A 27377-nucleotide genomic window follows, 5' to 3' on the forward strand; every position below is an offset into this window, starting at 1 on the left:
TTCAGAGAGTCCAGTTTTATCCCATGCTTTTTCAGTCACAGTCCAGCTGGCCTTGGTGAGCTCCCAATAGATCAGCTCCACTGTCTCAGTGGGTGGGTGCACCCCTCGTGGTCCCGGCTTCTTTGCTCATGTTCTCCCTCCTTCTGCTCTTCATTGGGACCTTGGGAGCTCTTGTTTCTTCCTTTTCAACCTCCGGGGCTCCTGTTTTTCCTGCCATACAGCACTAGCGAGGCAGTCGTTGATGGGAAAGTTGAATGGAGGTAGCCACAGTAGGCATCCATGTTTCATTCCCCAGCACAGGCTGCTTCTGTTGAGATCAGAAGCCTATTCACTTGCTCAATCGATTAATTATAGAAAACTCCTGAAATTCCAAAGAATCTAAGAAATGAGCCTATCTTCACAGGAGCTGTAACAGTGGCAGGAGCCAGAAACACTTGATCAGTTTCTCTGGGGTTCTTCCTCCCTGCTTTTTTTTGTCATCTGTTTCTGCCCAGCTTCTTCTACCTGTTTGCCCATAATCGAAAGAGCAGCCATGCCAACGTGACCTTTCACTGTGCCCTCCACAGCCAATGAGAACTTCTTTCATGTTTCTTAGAGAAGAAAGACCCGTGAAGGGGAAGAATTTGGTTGGCCACCTTTGGGTCAGGTATCTACCTCTCTGATGATAGCTAAAGGAAGGGAGGGCAAGACTAATGGGCCATTCACACTCAGTGGGACCTGCATCTGCAAGACCTAAGGTGAGGGGCTAGAGAGATATCTCAGTAGTAAAGATATGGTTCGGTTTCAAGCCACTACAAACGGTGGCATACCACTGCCTATAACTATAGCTCCAAAGTATATCTGATGACCTATTCCTGCATCTACAAGTACCTACACACATGATATATATTCACACAGACACAAAAATGATCTTTTAAGAAAGAAAAAAGAGGGGGCTGGAGAGATGGCTCAGTGGTTAAGAGCATTGCCTGCTCTTCCAAAGGTCCTGAGTTCAATTCCCAGCAACCACATGGTGGTTCACAACCATCTGCAATGAGGTCTGGTGCCCTCTTCTGGCCTGCAGGCATACAAGCAAAACAGAATATTGTATACATAACAAATAAGTAAATAAATAAATATTTAAAAAATAATATGGCTTGCAGGCAAGCCTGCAGGGTATCTTTTTTAAAAAAAAAAAAGAAAAAAGAAAGAAAAAAGAAAATCAAGGAGAGTCAGGCAACCCTTGGTCTCACCAGTTAGGTCCTGGGCCTCACATAAGAGAACACTGACGGCAGTGTGTACAAGGTGAAAAGTCAGAGATGGAGGTAGAAACAGGAGGAACCAGAGTCTGCAGACTAGAGGGCTGGGGTCTTCAGAATGGACATGCATCACGTTGTCATGGTTAGTACCTATCCTCCAGGTTCTAGAATTGTCTGCAGCTTACCTGAGCGTGTTTTCCCAGCACTCTTCCATGCACCATAGAGCAGTGGGAGTTACAATGGTGCTGAGCGAGGTGGCAGGTGAGAGGCACCGACACGGCAGAGCACCCCGCTTTCTAGAGGGGCGCTGGGAGGTGCTTCTGTTTGCTGAGATAATCACAGCACATCAGAATTAGAATCTGTGCAGCCTTTCCAGGAGAGTGTGTTTCTAGTCTTCTGAGGTACAGAGGGCAAAGGCGTACCAAAGAAATGACTCTGCCAAGTCCGGGGTGGTGATCCAATGAGTTTACTGGGGTTTCCTACAGGAGCAAGGGTAGGGGTTGCTTGCAAGAACACAAGAGCATCACAGCAAATCCTGTCCCCAGCATGGGTGACAACTCATAAAACCGCATCACTGGAGACCCCCAGACCAGCTGCTAAACCAGCTAAGAGTCCCATCCTGCCTGCCAGCTCCCAGCGATGGCCTATTGTTTATATAACTTAACTAGGTGGAGAGGTTATTAAGCACCAGTGACTATCTCCAACATGGCCACGGCCGTGAACTCTCCGGCGCCACACCAAAGGCTCAAGTGTGCCATCATGAGTGTGAATTGCTGAAGCTGGGCAGGGACCAGGTTCCATATTTGAAACTGTGTTTCCATGGAAACACACAAATGGCACAAACAGTTCCGGGGTGGGGGGAGGGGACAGCCTGTTCATTGGTGCTTGTTTGGGTTGTTGCTACAAGAGAGCCTTACAGTAAGAAAGTTTCTTAAAATAAAATACAACAGAAGTGTAAACAAGCCCCAAGAGACGAGAGAAGTAGTATTAACCAATTGCAACGTAGAAACTCTTTCAAAATTCCCTTTTTCAGCCAACACACTGCGGACCCAGAGGTGGGGCTGCGGGGAACGTTGGGAGTCGGGGGTGGGGCTTCAACCATTCAAAGATGAGAAATTTTGGACGCAGGTCAAATGTCTCACGACGCTGGGAAATGATTGCTTATTTCCTCGGACAGTCTCACGGCACGAGAGTTATTCTTCGGCCATGTGTAAATCTTTGCATCTTTTGGAGAGACAGTCTGGAATATTTTGGCTGTGGCAAGATGATGTCCAGGATTTGCTCCAAAATAATCCAGGCCGAGGAGGGAGTGGGCGGAGAGTAGAGATAAAACACGGGGCCCTGAGCTGAGAACTGCTGGGGCTTGGAGTGCAGGCTTGAGGAGTTCCTCATACTCTTCTGTCTATTCGAGTGCGTTTTAAATTTTCCATAATAAAAAGGATTTTTTTTAAAAATTATGTTCATATTTGAAAGATTTTTAAAATGTTGTTTATTTGTTTATGGTCATGCTGGGCTAGAACTCAGGACCTGGTGCAAGCTCAGGGCACTGAACTACATGCTACATCCTGGATCTTATTTTAAAAAGAAAACAAAACCAACTTAAAAAGGAAAAGGGATGATCTTCAGAGAAGTGGCCCGGATCCCAGATCCTTGAGGCCATATCTGATGTTTCCAGGAGCTTGGGAGAGCCATCAGTTCTTACAGTCTTACTGTCCACCAAGCCCACCCAAGGCCACCCAGAGGGCGCTGACTATATAAGCCCGAAGGTAGGCCAGGCCAGGTTCTGTTCCCACCTCATGGGTCTTGCACATGATTCCTGTACACATGCACTCTCCTACAGAGTCCGGGACCTGGAGCCCTCCACCCCTGGATTCTCAGAGATACACCCATGCAATGGCCAAGTGGCTGCCATAGGGGTGCAGCATTCTGAGTAACAGGGTGTCTTGGTGTTTTTCTGTGGAAAAAAAAAAAACACCATGACCAAAAGCCCTGCGGAGAGGAAAGGGCTATCTGGCTTGCACGTCCACATCACTTGTTCAGCAAGAGAAGTCAGGGCAAGAACTCAAACAGAACAGAAACCTGAGGCAGGAGCTGATGCAGAAGCCATGGTGGGAAGCTGCTCACTGACTTGCTCAGCCTGCTTTCTCATAGAACCCAGGACCACCAGTCTAGGGATGGCACCACCTACAAATCTCTAAGGAAATGTCCTACATACAGGCTTGCTCACAGCCAGATCTTATGATGGCATTTTTTTTTAAATTGAGGTTCCCGCCTTTCAGATGAATTTAGTGTGTGTCAAGCTAACAAACTATCCAGCATACAGGACGTCCTGGCCTCTGCCCAATAGCCCATGCTTCTACTGCCAGCTGAGGTGAAGACAACGTGCCCAGCAAGGGGCACACAAATCAGTCTTCTCCACGCCAGGTGTCCAGATAGACTGCCCCATTCTGTGGCCTTCAGTGAAGGGACCAGAGCTTCAGAAGATTCCAGGCCCTCGGCTGTGCAGTATCCGGGGAGGCTGGGTGTCACCTCTGAGCATCTTCCTATTTTTAGACAGTCTGTGACTTCCATCTTACAGATCACAAGCCTTTGACAGCTGTGTCTTCTTTACAGAATTTCTAATCTTCCCCCCTCTTCCTGATGTTGAAGAGACAAGCTTGTCCTCTTCAGAACGTCAAACACATCTCTGAGATGTGACCCTGAGGGTGAATGAGGCTCTCTGACTGTCTCTGCTTTAAGTCAGGCATGATAGGTGAACAGACAGGGGTCGAGAACAGCAGCGACTCTAATGGGAAAGGCTGGAGAACCCAGGCTTACTTATTCCACCATTTAGTAATAACTGTACAGGTCTGCTAGAAGCTCAGTGGTAGAGAATTTGTCTAGCAAGAAAAATACTGCATAAACTGGGCCTGCTGGAGCAACCCTGCAATCTTAGCACTCCAGAGGTGGAGGGGTAGGCTAGAGTTCAAGGTCATCCTTGACTGACTTTATAGTGTGTTGGAAGGAAGCTGACCTCAGCTATGCAAGATTCCCCTTCAAAAAAGAAAAGCTTGAGCCGGGAGGTGGTCTTGTGAGGGTAAAGAGTAGAAGGGCCAAAGCAGTTTCTTCATTGATTAACTAATGAAAGCAATGCAAAGACAGAAGGACCTCCTATACCACTTCCCCTTTTCCTTTTAAACAAAAAGGAAGGCTTTAACTTTGACATAGTAAAATTATATATAACAAAACAGTTATCAAGCAAGAATTACAGTTATAATATTTATATCTATTTTATCTTTTATCATAACTAAGGAAAACTATATTTATTTTTCAACTCCATCAAAGACTCCAGAAGGATATAATATTACCTAAGTAAACAGGAAGTTTATTGTAAGCAAATTCCAAAATTCTAGAATTGACAGAGACATCTCAGTACCTGGACAGTCACCCAAAGTTCTTTTGTACCATTGGGGCATCCATATTTAGCCTACAGGCCCATAGTATCCAGCAGACTTTTTCATAAAGCAGGACATTTCAAAGACAGATTTGCCTATATTGGCAGTTTATCAGTCATTTTCTTCTGTGTCCTGCAGAAAGTCTAGTAGACTCTTTCATGAAGCAAGAACCCTGAGGGATTGTCTCACCTTTAGGCAAGTTCAGCAGTTATTTCTCTGTGGGTTCTGCAAGTCCAGTGAAGCAGTCCAGGCAAGAGCAGTTTCTTGCCCAAATGGCTAACCATAAGGAGCCTCTTCAATGCCCATCTTCTTCTTGAAGTAGTTTGGTGCTGCTAGGAGCAAATGTGTCTCATTGTCATGAAAAGTCCTAAATTTTTAAACATTTTAAATGCCATATTCTGAAGGTCTCTGAAAGATTGGAATAATACCTATCTAACTGAAACATATCTCTATACATCTAGAAAAATCTAACTAACATGACTACAAGCTTGACTATTATAGATGATTACCTATTAACCTATATTTCTTAATTATACATTACATTTTTAAATGAGCTACACAAACACAATACCTTAATCAAGATTAGAAATTATACATATAACAAAACTGACCTTAAATTTATATCAGTAAACCAAGATCCATACCATTGCAAATTATTCATATCTGTATCATCTTCCCTAATCTCTCTCTATCGTCTCTCATTGAAGTGGAGCTGACTGACTCAGCTAGACTCCGGAAATCCTCCTGTCACTGTCTCCCCAGCACTGGGATTCTAGGCGTGTGTTGGCATACCCAGCTCTTTTAGGGGAGGTCTGGAGGTTTGAACTCAAGTCCTCATGCTTGCTCAGCAAGCACCTAAGTCACCTGTCAGCACTACTTACTGTTGGTTTGGTTTACAGCTTAAAATAGGATCTCACTGTGTAGCCTTGGTTTATCTGTAACTCCCTAAGTAGACCAGGCTGGCCTTGAACTAGTAGGTGTCTGCTTGCTTTTATCTGGGACTGAAGGTGTGCACCACCCTGACCAGCTACTACCCATATTTTTAAAGATCTGCCCTAACCACCAGGCAAGCAATTCTGAGGTTTCAGCCACACCTCATCACCTCTGCACACCCCCTCCCCCCCGCCAGAGCCCTGCTATCCTTCAAGGCTTCATAGCCTGCATCTTGGAGAACTCGGATTCTCTTCCCATGCCTCATCAAACATCTGGGCTACATATACAGACCCGACCATTTGCTCTCTCCCGCAAGCCGTCTCCTCTTGTGGAAGTGTGGACAAGGAGCTGCATTTCTAGCTTGTGCCTGGGCCTGTGGAGAGAAACTCGTGAAACACTGCCACTCAAGACTTCTCCGTTGCGCTGGCTGCAGCAGTGCATTAAGAGCCTCATTCTTCCTGCGCAAGAACCTATGGGAGAATTCCTTCCTTCACCCTGGAACAACGTCTCGGGATTGCCATCATGCGTTAGAGAGTCGGGGAAGTGCTGTAGAGACCAAAAGGAGCACCAAACGTGGTCCTTGGCATCCTGGAGGTTCCAGAGTTCAGCCTGCACCCTGAGCCCTGGGAGGAGACAGAAACTCTCCTGCTTTCGTTCGTCTCTCTCTGACTCGGGTAATTGGTGCCGTCAGTGCTGGATCCCGACGCCGCCCGTCATGCCATCGTCGAACCTCTAAATTAAGACCTCGACTCTGCGGTGCAGAATAATAGCAGGCTCTATTTTGACCCAGTGTAATGACTGCCAGGATCAAACCCTTGCCAGGTTACGAAGTCACGTGTGTGCTAGAAAACCTGCCTTGCCCTGGCCTGGAGAGAGCTAATTGTGCATGAGAGATAAATGAGATGGGACTCACTCAAGACAGATCATCAAGTAGCAGAGGACCGACCCCAGGAGGGACCTGGCAGCAAAGTTCACACCTCCTCCAAGCCAGGTAAAGAGACAGACCGCCCCTGGGAGTGTTAACTCTATTGCCTTTGTTACTTTTCTGGCCAAAACTCAAGAATCATACAGAAGCCCACCTCAGGTTGGCCCCCAAGCCCCTCCCAGCCCAGTATTCACACCCAAGAGTAGATGGAGCTTAGTCACTGTTCTGATAGAAAGGTCTGAAATCTATCAACCCTGGCCAGCACAGCAAGGCAATGTGTGTGCTCCCATGGCAGTCCAGGGCAGGGCTTGCTAGCTTGCTTGGTGGTGAGGAAGGCTGAGGTGGCAGAGACTTCCTGCCAGTGGCAGGAGCCATGAACTTGGAAGATGAGCCTGCAGACCCAGCCAGCGATTGCCTACAAGCTTGAACCACCAGCCCAAAACCACCAGCTTCATTGTCCGTACAAGCTAATGGAAAGAGTAAATGTAAGTCTTTGGGCTATTTTTACATGGCAACCAATAAGCAATATAAGGGTAGCATTTTCTAGAAGTGAGAAATAGAAGGTAATTCCTTACATGCCAATGATGCTGGGTAGAATTCCGGCACTGTGTCTCTCAGAGACCACTTTCTCCTGGTCCCTGTCAATGGGATCCCTGCAGCTGACCTTCCTGGCCCGGTTCCTTACAGCCCTTAGAGAGGAACTAGCTTGCTGCCGACATCTTCAAAGCAGGCAGGGATGAACTCTGAAAGGGAGTCTGTGTTCCCCTCGGGGCAGCTGAGACCAGGCATGCAAGAAGCTTGGCTTCTTCCTTATCCCCATGCCTGCTTCAACACCCTCATGGGCTTCTGGGAACTTGCCTTACTGTCTTATGCCTGGCTCTCCCAGGAACCCGAATCAAGACGCCCATATTGAACTCTGCCACCTTCAAATTAAAAAAGAAGCATTATTCGTTCTTCCATTCCCATAATCAACAAAGATGGTTCTTAAACCAAGAAAATAGATGCAGATAAATTCAAACATGTGATTGATCCAATGACTTTTCAAAAGCATTTGCCAGGGCACTGACAGGAGCGTCCACAAAGCAAATTCTTTAGAGACCTTTCCTGAAGGACCTGGTAGAACCATCAGCTCTCTCCGAATCGGATTCTTAGGGCCTACTGTATTGCGGGTCTCTGACGTCAGCCATAGTCACACATGGGCCTTGGAGCCTGGCCTTCTGCTGGGGCTTCACAGGGGATGGATGATGGCCATTTGATTAATAATAACTTCATCCCCGAGCAACTAGCAATACAAATCCATCAGCTGTTGCCCCTTTTTTGTTTCTCTGAAGCTTGTGGAGTTAATCACATATTCATGAAAAAGAGGCTGAGGTGACAGACAAGGTCTAGGCTTCATAGCAACAGTTGCAGGTCACATGATCTCTGAGTCTGGAAGAGAGGCAGGGAGGATGTGAGTTCCCTCCCCCAGCCCTAGCCTCTGGACCGCCGAGGTTTGCAGAGCTCTCTGGAACTCATCTGTCCTGCCAGCACAGAGGCAAGGGCTGGACCACAAGACTCTCGTGAGGCTCGCTTCTCCCCAATCTTCACCTTCAGGAAGAGCGGGAGTCATGAAGGACAGGTGTTTCATCGCTGTCCCTCAGCCCATGCTCAGCACACAGCAGCTCCCAGCACTGCCTTCTCCTTGTTTGTTTGTTTGTCTGAGAAAATGCCTTCCTGTGCAGCTCAGGCTAGACTGGATTGACTAGGAAGCCCAGGCTGGCCCTGACCTTGTGATGTGCCTGCCTCAGCCTCCCAAGTGCTGGCAGGACAGCCATGGGCCACCATCCCTGGCCCTCTTTGCTATCTTGATTCACATACCCTTAGATGCTAGTTCCTTTCATGGAAATGGGTCATGTTAAAAATATATGTAAAATATTCATGGAAACAACGCTGTGTTTACAAACCCATTAGAAAAACCATAAACATCCAAAACTTGGAAGCAGAAAAAGGCATGAAAAGATTATTCGCCAGACTACAAAGCCACTTAAAAGCCAACTCACAAATAAAAGAAAAAGACATTGGTTTCGTTGAGAAAATTGACACTTCAGAAACAAATCTCTGATATTGGAAAGAGCACCGAGGAGACACTAGTGACTGAGTACAAACTGACTTGACTTCCCTGACATCTGAACATAGAAACACAATAAAAACTGCTCCTAATCTTCAACTAAAAGAAGCCAGATGTGGAGGCTCAGCCCTGAGATGCTCCAGTTTCTCCTTGAGCAGCCAATGTGATCCTATCTTTGTAGGACACTGCAGACATAGCAGGGACTCAAGGAGACAGAGAGCCCCACTTTGAGAGGCCCACGTTGCAGCTGGCACTGGTACCCAGAGTTCCTGAGTTATACTGGGGAACTGGCAAAGCTCTCCACCCCTCATCCCTGTACTGTCTAGACTCAGCATCTTCACCCCTCATCCCTGTACTGTCTAGACTTAGCATCTTCACCCCTCAAATCACCGCACCTAAAAATGGGGCCTCTACATCACACCTCCAACCTCCAAATTTGATTTTTGGGGTGATGGAATGGAACCCACTGAGCCACACTTGGTGCCCTTCCTTGACCTTTTCAAAAATGTTATATTTTATTTGTATGTGTGTATGCATGCATGTGTACATGTATCTAGAGATCGAACTCAAGATATCAGGCTGGCAGTAAGCCCCTTTACTCACTGAGCATGCTCGGTGGCCCCTATTGGTCTATTTTTGTCACAGGGTGTCAACTATGTAGCTCAGTCTGACTTCAAACTTATGATTTCTAAATGCTCAGATTACAGAAATATATCACTGTAAAGGAAGGCAACCCTCTTGGAGTTGGTCCAGGGCACACCCAGACACCAAATTCTCAGCATAAAGGAGATTTATTACCCTAGAGGGGCAAGTAGGGTGGAGGGGAGCCTGCAAATGTAGTGGTGGTGGTGGTGGCGGCAATAGCAAGCGGTTTCTGCAGAAGTGGGTTTTTAAAGAGAAAAGGGGTGTGTGTGTCTGTGCTATGGCGAGTTGGTAAAATCCTGGTTGGACATATTAGCCAAATAATGATTTTGGTTGTTGGACCTCGGTGTTTATTCTCAGGGTTGAGTCAGTGGGCCAATAAGGGAATGGTCTTTGGGGGCTAGCTTTAGAAAGGTTAATCTAACAATTTTTAGGAAGGGAGAGGGAAGAGTGAAGGGTAAAACATGTCCGTGCCATGTTTGCCATGCTCAGGCCTGCTAGGGCTCTTCAGTCACTATGCCAAGCTTCTCCAGACTTTATAAAGAAGAGTTTTAAGAAGAATGGGTCTGGTAGTACAGACCTGCAATCTCATATCATGAATTCAAGGCCTAAGCAGGCTACAAGCAAGTTCACGGCCAGACTGGATAACTTAGAGAAACCCTGTCTCAAAATAAATAGTGGCAAAAAAAGTTTAGGGCTGTTAGCTCAGCAGAGGACCACAGAAGACTACCCATATATTGTATATGAAACCCTGAATATAACCCCCAGTTCTGAAGGAAGAAAGGGAGGGAGGGGATTAAACATGGCACATTGAACTCCTGTGTGTTCTCAGTTCAGACTCAAAAGATGGCAGCCCCTTGCATATTTAGGTTCTATCTCCATTCTCTGTTTCCTGAGTTGTGTGAAAGTGAACAAGACTCTCAAATCTTCACCCTGAAATACCTGTTGTGCAGCTCCTAAGAATAAGGAGGTTCCACACATAGGTGGAGGTCCACCATGTTTCGCTCCGTAGTAAAGCCAATGCCTGGCTCTACACAAATGCTGATGGCCCAGCTGGGATTGTGATTTGAGATGTAACCAAGTCTCTCCCTCACCTGCTCCCTTCCTTCCTTCCTCCCTCCTTCCTTCCCTCCTTCCCTCCCTCCCTCTCTGTGTGAATATTCAAAATACTTGCAAGTCAAAAAGTATACTCGGGAAAATCTTAGTCCCTGTCCCTGCTCTGTCTTATTAGTTATACCTTTTGGGGGAGTCAATGAAGATATACATGTCTAAAAGGTGTTGTCAACATTTGCTTATGTGTGTGTACATGCATATGTCACAGTGTGCATGTGGAGGTCAGAGGGATAACATGCATGGCTCAGTTATCGCCTTCCACAATGTGGGTCTGGGAATTGAACTCAGGTCCTTAGGCTTGTCAGCAAGTGCGTTTACTACTGAACCATCTTGCCATTTACTATCTTCTGTCTCCGTTCCGTTGCAATAGCAGCTGCACACTCCTTCCAACCTTGCTTCTTCAGTTCAACCCTGGACATCATGAGTTTGGTGTCCCCTCTCTCAAGCTTATTCCTACAGCTGCATCTCACTGACTGGTTTAAAGCTATTGCAATGTGTCCAGCCAGTCTTCTTTGGTGGGGACACAGGTTGTTTCCAACAGAGAGCTCTGAGAAATGATGCCACAATTAACTAACTTTGTGCGTTTCTTGTTCCATATTCTAGAGCACATTCTAGACTAGAATTGCTGCTCGCATGCAAGCATGCGTCTAGAAGTTTTTGCTTGATTCCCCTCCATAGGGGCTGGAATGATTTCATCCACCCAACAGAAGCATGTGTCATTGCATACTTCTCTGACTTATGTTTTTATAGTCACAATAGATTTTAATGAAGAAAATTCATATTGTTCTATCTTTAAGAGACTGGAGTGATGGCCACACACAAGGAGCATGGGGTGTGGCTGGATCCAGGGCTTGGCTGGAGAAGGGACAGGCATGCTCCAAGGTGCTCTTCCAGGGAAGGGAATTTTCCATTCTATGCTGTCATTTTTCTGACTCACACCCATGGAGCAGACTTGCCCGTCTCCTGGGAAGAACCCATCACTTATTAGAGGACAATAGCTACTGACAACTGAGGTCCCTTCCTCGGGAACAAATTTCAATTCCATTTGGAAGCCTGTGCTGCTCCCAAGTCAAGGACCCTCCTCTAAGACCCCCACAAAAAAAGGAAGGGAAAAGGAGCCCTCTATGGGTCATCGTTTTAGCCTGAGCTAAGCAGAGAGAGGGGCCAGGCCAGGAGAGCCCACTCACTGTGACAAATCAAAGCCACTCCAAGGGCTGAACAGCATTTTAGAAACAGGAAAAAAATGTAACATGCTGCATGGAAAAAATGAGGCATGACTTTAAAAGTACAAAAAGCGGCAGCCACTGGTCAGACCCAGGAAGGCACGAACAGGCAGCAGGGAGGAAAACAGGAGTGGAGTAACAGCTCTTGCTGGCAAACAGACCTTGTTCCTGGAAAATAATAGCGTGTTAGCTAAGGGGACTCTTCTTTCAAGGGAGCTGGAAAGAGAGATTTATATGAATAGGTGAGAAGAAAATGGCTTTGATGGCATTTGCGGTTGTGTTTTGCTGAAGGGTGCTAGGAGGGTCGTGTTCCCCCACAGCCTCCCTCCCGGTTTGTTTCAATCAAGGAACCTCAGAAGTGTGCCAGACACCCTGCCTGGAAGCCCAGGAAGGAAACAGAGCCAGTCCGGCCATTCTTCCTCTCTAAGCACAGTGCAGTAGGCCAGCAAATCAACTCTCGAATCAAGGGAGAGCAGACCCTAAGAGGCCCCCAGCTCTGCCTCTTAAGCAGGAGACAGGGTCTTTCTAAGAGGGGAGGTATCTGCCAAGTGGGAGGCATGGAGCTGAGCCAGGGGTGCTGGAGGATCCCACCTCCAACGAGAGGTAGTGAGTGCCCATAACTACAGCTCTGGCTGAAATGGAAGCAGCATTCTGATTACAACGCCTACACCATAATTTTTGGAAAGAAAAGGGCAATTTTTGGAAAAGAGACTATTTTTTTTTTTAACGGACAGATCAGAATATCTGGTAAGTGCCTTAATGCTAACGGTGCCAGGAAATAGCACGGTCAACTTTGACTTCAAGATTCTCTGGAAACTGAAGGATTCCCCTCCCCCCAGAGATTGATGGGCGTGACAGATTGAGATATTTTTCCCAGGTAAATTGAGAGACTGCAGAAGCAGCCCCACCCTTTCCCAGTTCATCGTGATCTCCCATAGTTACAGCGCACTTTCAACTCGGGCTCTAAATTTATGCACATCAAAAGATTGATGTTGTTTTTAAAGTAACTTTCCCCCTTATTATGTAAGTGACACATTTATTGTAGAAAAAAAAATTAAACACACGAGTACAAAGAAGAAAGTTTCCGCAGAACCAGCCAGCCTGCTACAAGTACAGTACAATACTTTTGGTAATTGTTCTTGTAGCTCGCCCCTCCCCCGCCCCCAGCTATTTCTTTATTATCACATGTGTGAAACATGTCACGTGCGGGGGCAGGGCCACATGCCACAGCACTAGTGGGGAGCAGATCCTCTCCTTCACCGTTCATACTCTGTCTTTAGGCTCCTGCAGGAAGTGCGCTTACCCACTGAGACATCCCCTTGGCCTCTCCATCAGTCCTTTAACTCAAAAACTTAAAATTCCATGCTTAAAAATTGACTTATAAGCAAAACAAATTGGATGTAGTGGTGTGTGCTTATAATTTAGCACTTGGGGGTTGAAGCAGAAAAACCCCAAGTTCAAGTCCAGCCTGTACTACATAGTGAATTCCAGGCCAGTACGGGCAACAGAGTATGAGCCTATCTCTGAAAGCAAAAATTAAACCAAGCCAGATGTCATAATATTTGCTTTCAAACTATAAAATCATATAGGCATCCATATAATGTATTAAGCTACATGGCATATTTTCAGATTCTTAAATATTATTCTAAAAAGCATTCTAGCAGTTCAGTATCCCATAGGAGAAATATGTCACTATTTAAAGTCAACTGGGGCAGAGGACAGTGGGTAAAGTGCTTGCTACACGGGCATGGGATGTGGGTTCTGATCCTCAGCAGTCACGGGAAAAGCTGACCTCGGCAGCACTGAGCAGACAAGAGGATCCCTTGCCCTTGCTCACCGTCCAGTGCAGCCTAATCCTCAAGTTCCAGGTTCAAAGAGACTGTCAGAGAGACAGAGAGAGAGAGAGAGAGAGAGAGAGAGAGAGAGAGAGAGAGAGAGAGAGAGAAGAGATAGCATTCAGGAAGACACCTGTCCGACTTCTGGCTTTCACACACTTGGATGGGCTCGTGCAAGCACATGCATACACACGTGCACACACAGTTAATCTTCAGTAACTGGATATTTACATGGCTCTAAGTGCTGCAGTTATAAATAGTGCATCCTTGCAGCGATTTCTCTCTGCACAGACATAATAGTTCTCTGGATATATTCCTAGAAGTAGATTGTCTTCTCTGGAGAGCAGGAACAATCACAGATTTGCAGCACACAGTTACCAGGCTGCCCTTGGAAAAGCTAGGCCAGTTCACACTCCCACCCTCTCAGGGGCCGGACCTTTCTGGGTCTTCATGCAGCCTGAGCAACCACCTGCTCTGCATTTTAAAACCCCTTGTTGGGTTTCTGATTTTTTTTTTTTTGAGCTGTCACACTTTATTTTTTTAAACATCTGTCTACAAAGCTTTGAATTCCAGGAAAGAAAACCATTTTCTAAGCCTCATGACAGACAGGCGAGGACCTGGGACTGGGCATTTTGATGGACACCTCCCTGTGTCTCTAACACGGCTCATCTCCTTCAAAACCATATTAATCTTTCTGCGAGATCCTCAGCCCTTAGGCAGCCACTGATAATAAGCCAAGGCCAACAGGACAGTAAGGGCAAGGTGGTTGTTTCCAAACGAAATTAAAAACTACCCCAGACAGAGCTTATGGCCCATTTTCTAAAATTCAGTTATGATTCCTAATGATTAATTTTCTTTCCTAATGATTAATTTTCTTTCCTAATGATTAATTTTCTTAACTACATGCCATCCTTTCAAGTTTACTTTATGGATACACAGTTTTTCTTTCATGTCTTATATGGTAGAGTGTAGCTCAGTATATACAGGGCTTGCTTAGCGAGCATGACGCGCTGGGCTTAAATCACAGCCCAAAATAAAACTCAAATGTGGTGGTACACACCTGTGATCCCAATATTTGGAGTGTGGAGGCAGGAGGATTGGGAATTCAAGGTCCTCCTTGACTACATAGCAAGTTGGAGACCCAGAGACCCATGTACCAGGCTTTTTCTTTTGCGTCACCAACCAGCTCTGATAGCATGGCATGGAGACTTATTATTATTAGTTTTGAATGCTTATCCTAGCTTGGGCATGTTTCTGGCTAGCTTTTTAAACTTAAATTAGCCTGTTTCTTTTTATCTACCTTTGCCTCCGGACTTATTACCTTCCTTCCTTCTGTATGGCTTACTTTACTGCTTCTCTGTGTCTGTCCAGCTGGTGGATGCCTGGCTCATTGTCCCAGGTGTGTCTCTCGTTCTCTCCTCTTTCTTTCTTTTTTTTTTTTGGTTTTTCGAGACAGGGTTTCTCTGTGGCTTTGGAGCCTGTCCTGGAACTAGCTCTGTAGACCAGGCTGGTCTCGGACTCACAGAGATCCGCCTGCCTCTGCCTCCCAAGTGCTGGGATTAAAGGCGTGCGCCACCACCGCCTGGCTCCTTTTTCCTTCTTGAGTCTATATTTCTCCTCCTATTTATTCTCTCTGCCTGGCAGCCCTACCTATCCTTTCTCTGCCTAGCTATTGGCAGTTCAACTCCCTATTAGACCAATCAGGAGCCTTAGACAGGCAAGGTGAAGTAGATGCAACACATCTTTACATAATTAAACACGCATTTTTACATCGTTAAACAGTTGCAGCCATAAATGAAAGTAACACACCTGTACACAGTGAAAGTAATATTCTGCCGCGTAAACAAATGTAACACGTCTTTGCCCAGTTAAGATACTACTCTACAGCAGACCCAAGCATATTTTCCTGTACTATGTAAATCTTTCTGGTAACACCATCTCCATCTCAGCGAATTATGCATTCTCCCACCAGGCGACAATACCCATGTCACTTTCTATCGTGTTCTGGAAAGTAGCTTGCAGAGCTCCCCCAGCAATGTGGGTCTACCTCCTTTTAGCCGGGGGCTGTCATTGCAGGAGCTGCTAACTCCCTCCCAGGAAAGTCAACTGAGGGAGCCTTTGGACAAAGATACCCAAGATGCGATGCAAGCATCACTGCTGCTGCGCCACAGAGGAACATCTAAAGCCAGGCTCTACAGCTCACGCCTAATGGTGTTCCTTGTATTTACTGACGTCTCCCTCAGATGTGCAGGAGGCTGGGGTTGCAGAGATAAGTGGCATAGTCGCAGCTCACAATGATACCCAAGATGTTCAGGGGTGACAGAGGTACTAACACAGATAAGGGCCCAGCTATGGGAGCTGTCAGACATTACCCCACTGCCCTTAGCCTCCCTGGGCATTAACACCAGCACACAGTGAATTGCCAGGAAGGCACTGAGGTAACAGGTGTGTGGGATGAGCGAGCTGGGGGAAACCCACCTGGTGGCTGGTGGAAGGAGAGGAAAGAGCAGCAGGGGAGGCTGGGAGGAACCGCGGCTGCCGTGATTTAGTACAAACTGAGGGATAATTACAAGCCTATCGGGGGTCTGTGAGGCCACCCTCAGCTTGAATAATCTGCTGGGAGGACTCATAGACTCCACCGATGGCTATTAAACCCCCACTGTAGTGGCTACCAGGAAAGGACATTCAAATCAACAGACGGATGAGGTGAGCAGGGTGAAGCCAAGGGACTTCCACACAGAGATAAACACCCAAGGTCTTCTCTTCTCCCACGAACCCTGGGACAGTACTTTCTTGGGCACAGAATGGCAATGTGCATACAAAAGAGAACAGCCAACCAGAGGACCCACCTGAGCCTCAGTGTTAAGTTTTTGAGTAGGGAGGGAATATGGGAACTTGATAGCTACTCAGCTGATCTTGATCTTCAGCTCTGAAGTCTGAACCCATACCTTGTGCTCCAAAGCCCCCAAGTAAGCAAACATACTCTTTAGCCACGCCCTCCCACAGCTCAGCATTCACTTCCCAGAAGAGTCAGGCAAAGGCCAGACCTCTTTTGAGGTACATTGAATTCTCTCCACAGAACCTGGATTTTGTTTAGACCATTTCTGTGACACATGACAATCTCAAACATACAGGCTATCCCATGAAGCAACAGAAATAAGCAATTGTGCTTATAGATGAAGGATACAGACAAACGCTCTTGGGAGTTTTGAGGTTTGCAATGTATACTGAAAATGTCTTAGGGTTTCTGTTGCTGTAAAGAGACACTATGACCCCAGCAACTTTTATGACGAAAACATTTAATTGAGGGGAAGCTTACTATTTTAGAGGTTCAGTCCATTATCATGGTGGGGTCATGGCAGCATGCAGGCAGATGTGGTGCTGGAGGAGTAGCTGAGAGTCCTAAATCTTACAGGCAACAGGAAGTTGACTGAGACACTGGTGGTATCCTGAGCATAGGAAACCTCAAAGCCCGCCCCCACAGTGGCACACTTCTTCCAACAGGGTCATACCCACTCTGTATGGGATTATGGAGGCCAATTAACATTCAACCTACCACAGAGGAATACATTTATATTTAAAAATATATCTTTATCTTTTATATAAACACAAGCACACACACACACATAAGGAATTTTTCCTATGAGATAGGCTAGCCCAACAGCATACAATGTGATTCTGAAAATAGAATGTGTATGTAGAAAGTTGTGTCTTCAAGACCTGGAGCATAGGTCAGGGGTACAGGGCTTGCTTGCTTAGCATGCAAAGGACTCTGGGCTTATTCTCCTATTTAGAAAAGTAAACTGTGGTTCCTTATCCACAAAAGTCATGTGGACTGTGATGTGTGACATAGTTACCTTTCTGTTGCCATGCTAAACACTCTGACAAAGAACAACTTAGGGGAGAAGGGGTTCATTCATGGTCCGTCACTGTGGGAATGTGTGAGCATCAGCAGCTTGAAACAGCTGGCCACAGCACATCCACAGCCAAGAGCAAAGGAACCCACCAAGCTCAGCCCTCAGCCAGCTTTCTCTACTTTTATACAACTCAAGGTCCAAACCAAAGAGTAGTGCATCCACTTTCAAGCTGGCTCACCCCACACCAATTAGTCAATCAACCCTGCCCCCCAAGACGTGCCCACAGGCCAAACCCATCTAGACCATCCCTTCTTAAGATGCTCATTCTGGGTGATTCTCAGCTGGGTTGAGTTAAGAGTTAATCTAACTGCTCTAGTTTCATCTCAGTTGCTGTGATAAAACTCCCAACAAAGGCAACTCGAGGGAGGGAGGATTCTATTGTTATTATTATTATTATTATTATTATCATTATTATTTATTATTATTTACACATCCAAGTAATGATCCATCACTGATGGCAAGAATCCATGAAGGAACGCTGCTTCCTAGCTGGCTTGCTGGCTCTCTGGCTCCTTCCCTGCCTCATACTTAACTAGTTTCTAAGAACCAGAACCACCTGCCTGAGAAACCCTACTGACCACAGTGGGCTGGGCCCTCCCACATCAATTCATAATCAATACAATCTCCCTGTTGGAGGCCATTCCTCAGTTGAGGATTTTCCTCTCAGAGGATTCCAGACTGTCACATTGACAGTTAGGACACTAGCCATCACAATCTGCTTCCTAACGTACCATGAGGCACCTACGGGACCTAAGGCTCAGGAAGCATAAACAAAGATACCTAAAGACTGGTGTTTGCCATACAAAGAAAAGGCCAATACTTGTGACCTAAAAGAAAACATAAATAATTCTTAGACAAACTGCCAGAAAAAATACTGTTTTAAAAAAACAACATTAAATTATTCTTACATGTGTATAGAGAGCCTACTGTGTGTCAGCCAGGTAGAAATATCTCCTAGCATTTTGCTTTCTGAATGATTCAGAGAAAAATGTCAGGGAAGCAGAGATTTTAATAATAGCCTGCCTAATAAGCCCTAAATATGATGGGAATTAGAACATGGGGAATTTAGCTTAAGGTTACATGTCTCAGAACTCAGTGAGTCTCTAAACTGATTTTATAATTAGGAGCATATTTTTAGCTTATTTTTCAACTGGAAGATTTTATTATATTCATGTTAATGTATGTAATTTCGCCGTGGTATTTTTGGGTTTTTATTCTTCGGTGCGGGAGAGTGCGAAGGTGACAGCTTCCATTTCGTGCCACATCAGAGCCATGCAAACCAGCGGGCTCTGCTCTTCCCAGGAATGCCTGGTTCACAGAGCATCCCAGTGTCAAGCGGCCGCCACTGGGGATGAAGGGAAGGGGGCTGGGTGGGGACAGCTTTCCAGATGGAAGGTATCACCAAGGCAGCAAGGTCCTAGAAGAGGTAACGGTTCTTAAAAGCCTAGGAAAGTAAGCACAGGTCAAAACCTGGGCAGGGGGAGGGGATGTATCCTTCTACCTGGAGAGCTGGGGACACTGGGAGGCTCGGACTGCAGGAGGGGGCTGGGCTTTGCCTTCTGGTCACAGAGCTCCAATGGCAGAGGGGGAAGACTAATTAATGGAGGAAAGGTTGTTTAAAAGCATTTTTATGTATGTATGTATAAAATGACTCGCGCTGTGCAGAAGCTGCCCCATCTCTGATGGTTCATGGCAGCCAGAGCAGAGCCTGGGATAGAAGTGATGGGATCGGCCATGGAGCAAATAGAACTGCAGAAGGAAGAGGCTGGGTGAGCAGTGTCAGGAGGCAATGAATACGTGGGATGTGCGTGCATTGTATGTATATGGGGGAGCAATCATGCCTCATGTGCACCTGTACACGGGGGCCAAAGGAAGACATCGGGGGTCCAGCTGTATCACTTTCTTCTGCTTCATTCCTTTGAGACAGGTCTCTTGCTGGACCTGGAGTTAGGCAGGCAGACAGCAAGGCCCAAAAAATCCTGAGAGGAAAGTTCAGATACCAAGGAAAAAGATTGCCCTGAGGGGTTTGGGCAGATCTATGGAGCTTAGTAAGACCTTAGCGTGTGCTAGAAGGCACAGGAGTCAAGGCTAGCTCTCAGGCTGACCCTGGGCTAGTGACAGAACAGAGAGTCCAGGCTGGGGCAGAGCTGCCTCTACTCCAGGGTTTCTCAACCTGTGGGGCGCAACCCCTTTGGGTCAGATGTTCTGTGATCAGATATTTACATTACAACTTATAACCGTAGCAAATTTACAGTTATGGAATAGCAATGAACAATTTTGTGGTTGGGGTCACCACACATAAGGAACTGTATTAAAGGGCTGCAGTATTAGGGAGGTTGAGAACCACTGGTCTACTCTCACCTTTAAGGACCACAGATAGAGTTGTGGCCTGGACATTGCAAACCCTGGTGGGGCCTCAGTGCAGACCATAGAGAGCTGCAGCATGAACCAACCCAACGAGCAGCAAGGCAACATTGCCCACTAGGTGATCTCAAGGGAGGACCGGACCACCTCTCCAGGGATGCGCAAGGCAGAGCCACAATCCAGAGAGATCCGTGCCCAAGCCACATGGAATTTGCTTGAGCAGGTGTTTTAGCTGCCGCTCTTGCATCCAAAACAGAATTTCCCAGCAGATACAACTTCAGGAAGGAAGGTTCTACTCTATTTTGCCTCACAGTTGGAGGGTACTGTCCATTGTGGTAGCGACAGGAGAATGAAGCCGTTGGCCACATTGTATCCCACAGGCTGGAAAGGTGCCGTCCATTGTGGTAGCCACAGGAGAATGAAGCCGTTGGCCACATTGTATCCCACAGGCTGGAAAGGTGCCGTCCATTGTGGTAGCCACAGGAGAATGAAGCCGTTGGCCACATTGTATCCCACAGGCTGGAAACACAAAGATGAATGAAACTGCTCACCTAGCTTTTTCTTTTCCCTGAGCCTGGGACCTCAGTCCATTGATGGTGCTAACCACTCTCATGGGGGGTCTCCATTTCTGGAAGCCCTCTTAGGTATGCCCAAAGGTGTGTGTCCATGATGATTCTAGACCTAGTCAAGGTGACAACGAAGATGGATCATCACACCAGGATTCTTCCTTGGGACCCGTCACCTCTTTCTTCAATCTTATTCCTCCCTTCTAGAACTGGGACATAAATTCCCACCTGTAACGTCCGTCCGTGCTACTATGTGAACTATGGTATTAGGCCCGTAGTGTGGCGCCTGCACTACGGGACGTTCGCGAGCCGGGAAAGGGGCCTGGAGATTTAAACACACAATGACCACACGGGCACAGACAGAGACACAAGTCATCCTTGAAACAAGAATGCCAACTATATTGTGTTCAGGGGCAGCTTATATAGTGCTCTGGCCACGCCCCAGCTCTCGTGATCCGATCTTTCAGCTGCAGCCACTAAACACCGCTCCCCTGTCTCGTGCTCTGAGCAGCTGCAAACATAGGAAAACAAGTTGTTCTGCTCAGAGCAGCTGCAAGCAAGTTGTTTACAAGAAATTCAGGGTCTGGGGGTCCACAGCCCCCCAACACCCACCTGTTCAAATACTATATTTAGAAGGGCATTTTCATGTTTGATTTTGGATGTTCACAACTGGCGAGAAATGTTACCTGAAGCTAAACCAGACCTTGGGTCTGAACCATAGTTAACTTGTTATTGTTGGTTTTTCTTTTTCCTGGGGAATGGGCATCCGACCCAGGTTCTTGAACTATACCATGGAATTATCCTGCCCACCACACTTGATTTTGATGAGACTTTAGGGCTGTTACTGCAAGAAGTTAGGACGGTTGTATTATTTGAATGAATGAAATGCAGTTTAAGTATGTGGAAATAAATCCGGGGTGGGAGGCTCCAGTGGGAGACTATCTCCAAATTCACGTGTTGAAATAATCTCCATAATATGGTGCTATTAGGACATGTGGCCTTTGGGAAGCTATCACATGGGGGTGGGTCCCTCATAAATGGGCCAACCCAACCCTGGAGAGCACCCTCCCTCCCTCTCTGCCAGAATGCAGTGAGAAAGCAGAGCTCTGCAGTTCCCAACCTCAGACATCAGCCTCCAGAGCTGTAAAAGACTCGCGCTGTGCAGAAGCTGCCCCATCTCTGATGGTTCATGGCAGCCAGAGCAGAGCCTGGGATAGAAGTGATGGGATCGGCCATGGAGCAAATAGAACTGCAGAAGGAAGAGGCTGGGTGAGCAGTGTCAGGAGGCAAACACGAAAGCAGGTACAGGGCTGGGGAAAAAGGCCCCGAGGTTGTCTCTCAACTCCCATAAGGCCTTGAGAGAACCTTGTATCACAGGGAACTAGGGATGAGTTGCAGCTTCAGGATTCAGGGGGTTTCATGCCACCTCTAATCCCCTTCACTGAGTCAGGGAGAGACGGGACTTCTGGCCTCCTGCAACCTGGGAAAAGCAGAGCCCTCCTGCCGAGCCTTCATTTTTTGTTGCTGTGCTGGAACACTCAGACCAAGAGTAACCGAGGAGAGAAAGGGTTTATCTGACTCAGGTCAAGGCAGGAACTTGAAGCAGCTAGTCACATCACACCCAAGGTTAACAGCAGAGAGACAAGGAGGTGTGCGTGCTTGGACCACTTAGCTTAGGTTTGTTTTTTGTTTGTTTGTTTCCACTCTTACACAGTCCGTGACCCAAACAGGGAATGGCACAGCCAAAGGCAGACTGGGATTTCCCACTTCTGTTAACCTAACAAGACCATCCCTCCACAGACATAGCTGAGCAATTAACCCCTCTTTCAGACTTCTGTCTGCTGGTGCTAGGCTGTGTCAAATGACAATCAAAATTAAACATCCTCCCCCAGCAAAATAGCCCTCCCCTCACTTAAACTTCCCTGCTTCTCTTGCCTGTCCAGCCCTGCCTCCGGTCTTATCATCCAAGAGTGAGCCAAACTTGGGGCTGGAGCAACTCAGTGGTTAAGAGCACCTGTTACTCTGGCAGAGGACCCAGGGCTGGGTTCCCAGGCTCTACATGGTGGCTCAAAATCATCTGTAATTCCAGTTCCAGGGAATCCAATGCCCTTTTGTAATCTCCAAGTGCACCAGGCAAACATGTTGGTCACATATATGCAGTCAGGCAAAATACACACATAAAAGAGGGCAAAACAACCATTAGCATGGTTGCCCCAAACCCCCAGGAACCGGTTCCGTAAAGCCGTGCATAGGAAAATTGGACCCCACCCTCACTCCCAGGTACCTACAGAACTGGCTACAGCTGCTTCAGACAAAGAAACGCAGCTGTCCTCTGGACACCGACCAAGAGGAGTAGGCTGGCCTCCCGCTAAGGGAACCAGGCAGCAGGCCCTCCAGATATTCCCACGTCACACCAGACCTGGCAGCGGGATGGATGCTCTGATGGAAGAGCTGCGTGCCTTGGCCCACGCTCCCCTTGCCTCTGAGTGGAGCTGAGCTTGTGCTACGCTACTCACCTACTTCTCTCACTTATCTGCGCTAACAAACAGTAGGAGCAGAGCTCAAAGACCAAGGGGCAGGAAATCCTACTAGCGGTTTCAGGGAACTTGGGTCTTTCTCTTTAATTACGGTCTGCCATCCTCTGGGGTCGCTGGGAGAGATTGCTCCAGCAGACAGATTCATTCAAGAGAAACATCTGCACTGGGGTCCCCCTCTAGCCCCCACACACACCGTGAGGGTCAAGAGCAGGAGCGCAGGGAGCAGCACTGTTTCTCCTCCAACTGGGATTAGAGGGTATACATTCTCTAGGCCGAGTGACAGAGACGAGATCCAAGAGACTCAGCTATAATGGGAACTAACTGCCAAGGGTCCCCGCTGTGGGCAAGGCGCAGATCTTGCCAAGGGATGGGACCGAGGGTCCTTCCAGGAACCCGGGCTGAGCTGCCGCAACCGGCCCACCGGTAGGGTAAGAGTGGGAGACTGGAGGAAGCAGCTCACAGTCCCTCTGTCCCCGCGTCTCCCGGCACCCAGAGGCCGCGGGGGAGGCAGGCGCCGCGGGGCTCCGGTCCATGTGGGGAGTCACCGCCCCCTGGTCCGGGTGCATCAGGCCCCAGCGCCCCCACCCCGCCGCCGCTGGCCTCGCCCCCGCCGCGCGCGCCCGGCCCGCCTCCCCCGTTGCCGTGGCAACTCTGGGAGCCTCCAGGCGCGTTCTCGTCCGCGGGAGCGCTCGACAGTGGCGGCAGCTGCGGCGGCGGCAGCTCCGGCTCAAGCCGCGCGCGCTGCGACCTCTCTCCGGAGCCCGCGTGTTGCCTCCGGCCGGGTCCTGGGCCCCCCGCGTGGCCCCCCATCGGCCTCTACGCCTGTCCCTTCGCCTGTCCCCATGGAGCTGCTGGCTGCAGCCTTCAGCGCCGCCTGCGCCGTGGACCACGACAGCTCCACCTCGGAGAGCGACACGCGCGACTCGGCGGCGGGACACCTGCCCGGCAGGTGAGGACCGGTAGCATCCCGGCCCCCGCACGCCTTCCCTGCGTACTTCCTCCCACTCGCGTCCCGGGCGATGTTCACGGACCCCTATGGCCTATTCGGGTTCCTAGCCCCGGGACTTCTGCTGTCCCCCACTAACTCTAACCCGTCGGACCTTCATTCCCCAAGAAGAGCAATGCGTCCTGGTCTAGGTTACTAGCACCCAGTCCCTGCGTGGGGCGGCCTCCTGGATCCTCTCCCTGGACGCCCAGAGCGCGCGTATCCTGCCCTGCGCCCTTCTCTGCGCTCCGAGTCTCTGGGAGTGGAGGATCAGAGCCCCAAGTGGGACCAGGGGGCGCGCGACGGAGAAGGGCTTAGGGTGGCAGCCGCTGGCAGGACCCGTTGGGGCGGCCTTCCGCGCTGCAGAACGGCCAGGGTTCGCCAAGTTTCCGATGCCTGCCCGCGAGCTCGAAAAACATGAAGGCTTGGGCGGACTGGTGTGGGAGTGAATCACCCCGTCGCACCCTGGTATAGTGACAAAAAGGGTTTGTAGGGCTCGTCCGGCCCCGGACACGTGGCGGCCACTGTGGCCCCCTCGACTTAGACGCGCGCAAGGCAGTACCCCTGGCCGGCAACCGCTTGTGCCCACGGAGAGTCCCCTCTTGCGATCTAGCCAAGGTGTGTCGTTGCTTGAAAATAAACGGCCCTCGTTCTCCTCCCTCTCTTACAGCGAGTCATCCTCCACCCCTGGAAATGGGACCACGCCCGAGGAGTGCCCGGCCCTCACCGACAGCCCCACCACGCTCACTGAGGCCCTGCAGATGATCCATCCCATTCCCGCCGACTCCTGGAGAAACCTTATTGAACAAATAGGTGAGAGTCCCGGGCCGGCAGCAGCTCGTTTGGGCCATGAGAGTCTGGGGGATTCTGGGCGTCCCTGGTTGCCGGGCAGGCATGCGGCTTTTGACACGAGTTGTTCTAATGGTTTCCTAGGCAGATCTGCTGTGTTTTATTAGTGCTGCACCACTGGGTTAATTTAGCCGGGGATTGCGCTTTATTTGTGAGACTGTTTCACACGGCAGCCCTGACTGGCCTGGAATTTACTCAGCAGCTCAGGCTAGCCTGGACCTTCAGCAGGGCCCCTGCCTCAAGAGCTTGAGTGCTAAGGTTAGAAGCTTGAGACGCTGGGCTGAAGCAGTGGTTTTGATCCTGGTGTCTCTTGGAGAACACTCTTGGTCCAGCCCTTTCCAGCAGAAAACGCTGTTTCTGGTCTCTTCTGCTCCCAGTCAGGGAATGGAGTAGCCTGGCTGAAGAGAGAGAATGGAGCCTTTCTTGGCCGCATCAGGAAGGTTCTGGGAGGACCTGGAAAGGTGGTCATGAGTTGAAGTTGTACTCAGGAGCTCTGGGAAGAGCCAGGCTGGCGGTGCCCTCTTTGCACGAGGGGAAATGATAGAGGCGGGGATACCACTGGCTCCCAGAAGACGAAGAGACTCTTTCCAGAAGGTTGCCCAGGATGGACCTAAGGGAACAGCACTTTTGGGGGTCCTACTCCTCAGAGATAAGAGGGAGCCCTGGGAGTGCTCAGAGAATTGAGGTGTCCCAAGAGCTGAAGTGTTTGCACTTGAAAAAAAAAAATGTAGTAGCAATGTTACTGGTTCTTCTGTTACCACCAGGGTCACCTGTGAATGGTTCTCGTTAATCAGAAAATGATGCTAGCCGCTTTGAAAATAGTCTGGGATGTTCTCAAAGCCATCAACAGTCTATTCTCTTAAATACAGACTTTATAGTTTGAATATATTCATACTCAATATATATCATATATATGAAATGTAATGATTATCTTCCATTGCCAAACCCTGGGAGGTCTCCAGGAAGGATGTGGAGCAAACCCAGCTGTAGGAAGACTTCTTAGGGAGGCTGCTGCTCTTTTGTGCTCAAAGCTTCCTACCAGGGCCCTGGGAGGAGGGAGCAGGAGGCTAGAGACACTGTTGCCTGAGGGTAAAACCACACCAACCCTGGTTTTATCTCTGTGGTTCTCTACCAGTCTGGCGGAGGGTGCCAGGAATGCGAGCGTGTTTGTGCGTTGTCTCGGGCACTGAACAGGGTGCTTGGCACGTAGACTTTATGTGTTAAATAATAAGTGAAGAGCTTGCCCTTTACAAGTAGGCTTGAAAGCTTTGAAGGAAAAAATGCTTTCTCTTCAGGAAGAGAGATTTTGAATGGTGGGGTGGGGTACTTTGGTCAGGAGAACTGGGGGTTCCCCCCTAACAGAACATGGCCAACCCAGTACAGACCATTTCAGTAAGAGACGGGGGTGAAGCCTTTCTGCTCTGCCTGCAGATCATGTCAGTCTGAGCCCTGACAGGGACAGTTAACACCCAAGGGGATACTTACCGGAGGCACAGATAGGAAACAACAAACCAAACCACAAGGCATTCACCGTGCATTGAGGACAAGGGTTGTATGAGATAAACCTGTTCCATTTATGTGGAAATTAGAATTTAAGAGAAAGACTTTAAGGTAAAAATGAAAGATTATTTAAAAAAATGGTGCATTAGACAAAAGTAATCACGGTAACCCCAGAAAGGCGAGAGCTGGAGTGCACCTCGGAAAAGTGGGGGGACCTCTGAAATGTTCGCACGTGACTCGTGTTGAGTGTTTGGCTGGAAGTAGCAATAACCAGAAGCAAAGGGTCTTCAGCCATGGAGGTGGCCCATCTCGTTTAATGAGCCGAGAGGGGAAAGGTTCAATAGTTGGTTCCTTCACCTACATGGTCACCCAGCTGTGGTACATCCCCTCCTTTATTTGGGCTTTTGTTAGGAGGTGGCTAAACCACACCCTTAAGCCAAGGTGTGTAATGGCAGGGAGAGCAGTTTGCCTTCTCGTCTACTGGGGGTGGAGACTGTCTTAGTCAGTGTGCTGTTGCTGTGAAGAGACGCCACTTATAAAAGAACGCGTTTAGTTGGGGCTTCCTTAATATTTCAGAGGACCATTATCAACATGGTAGGGAGCATGGCATGGAGCTGAGGAATAGCTTAGAGATGCATCCTGGTCCACAGGCAGGCAGGCAGATAGAGAGACAGAGACAGAGACTGAGAGACTGGGCCGGGTGTGGGCCTTCTCCAATAGGGACACACCTACTCCACTAAAGCCACACCTCCTAATCCTTTCCAACCGTCCACCAACTGGTAACAAAGCTTTCAAATATATGAGCCTATGGGGACCATTCTTATTCAAGGACCACAGGTGGGCGTTTTAAGGAACCCTTAGAAGATATTCCCTTCTTCTGTCTCATTAGCTAGATTATTAATTCATACCTTAGATTGGTTGTCTTGGTATATTTTGTGTTGCTCTGAAAAAATTCCTGAGGCTAGGACCCTTATACAGAAAAGCAGTTATTTAGGGCACCAGTTTCTCTTGGCCCTGGTGAGGGCCATGGCACACACAGGAAATGATAGCAAGGCAAGATTATGAGAGGGAAGCTGGAGAGGTCCGGTGCTAGACAGTTGATTGTAGAAGGACCAGCTCTTGAGCTTCAGCTCAGATGGACCCTTTCAGGGGGAGATGCCTGTGTTACTTAATTACCTTCAGCGAGGCTTCACCGTTGCTACAGTGGAG

The 27377-nt window shown here is 48.3% G+C and overlaps 1 protein-coding gene across 2 annotated transcripts in view; it reads left to right on the forward strand.

The window, feature by feature from the left end:
* Ngef (neuronal guanine nucleotide exchange factor) overlaps positions 1 to 27377 on the forward strand; it is a 99859-nt gene that overhangs the window by 36914 nt on the left and 35568 nt on the right. The window contains exons 1-2 of one of the 2 annotated variants that reach the window (XM_005361735.2): positions 23572 to 23783; positions 24490 to 24632. In XM_005361735.2, the coding sequence (XP_005361792.1) occupies positions 23677 to 23783; positions 24490 to 24632 (250 nt within the window). In that variant the 5' untranslated portion in view covers positions 23572 to 23676. Of the gene's footprint in view, positions 1 to 23571; positions 23784 to 24489; positions 24633 to 27377 lie in introns of those variants that run through there. The other variant, XM_005361734.2, reaches the window with a different exon arrangement.

The sequence above is a fragment of the Microtus ochrogaster genome, linkage group LG4 (genome assembly GCF_000317375.1).
Source record: "Microtus ochrogaster isolate Prairie Vole_2 linkage group LG4, MicOch1.0, whole genome shotgun sequence".
NCBI lineage: Eukaryota > Metazoa > Chordata > Mammalia > Rodentia > Cricetidae > Microtus > Microtus ochrogaster.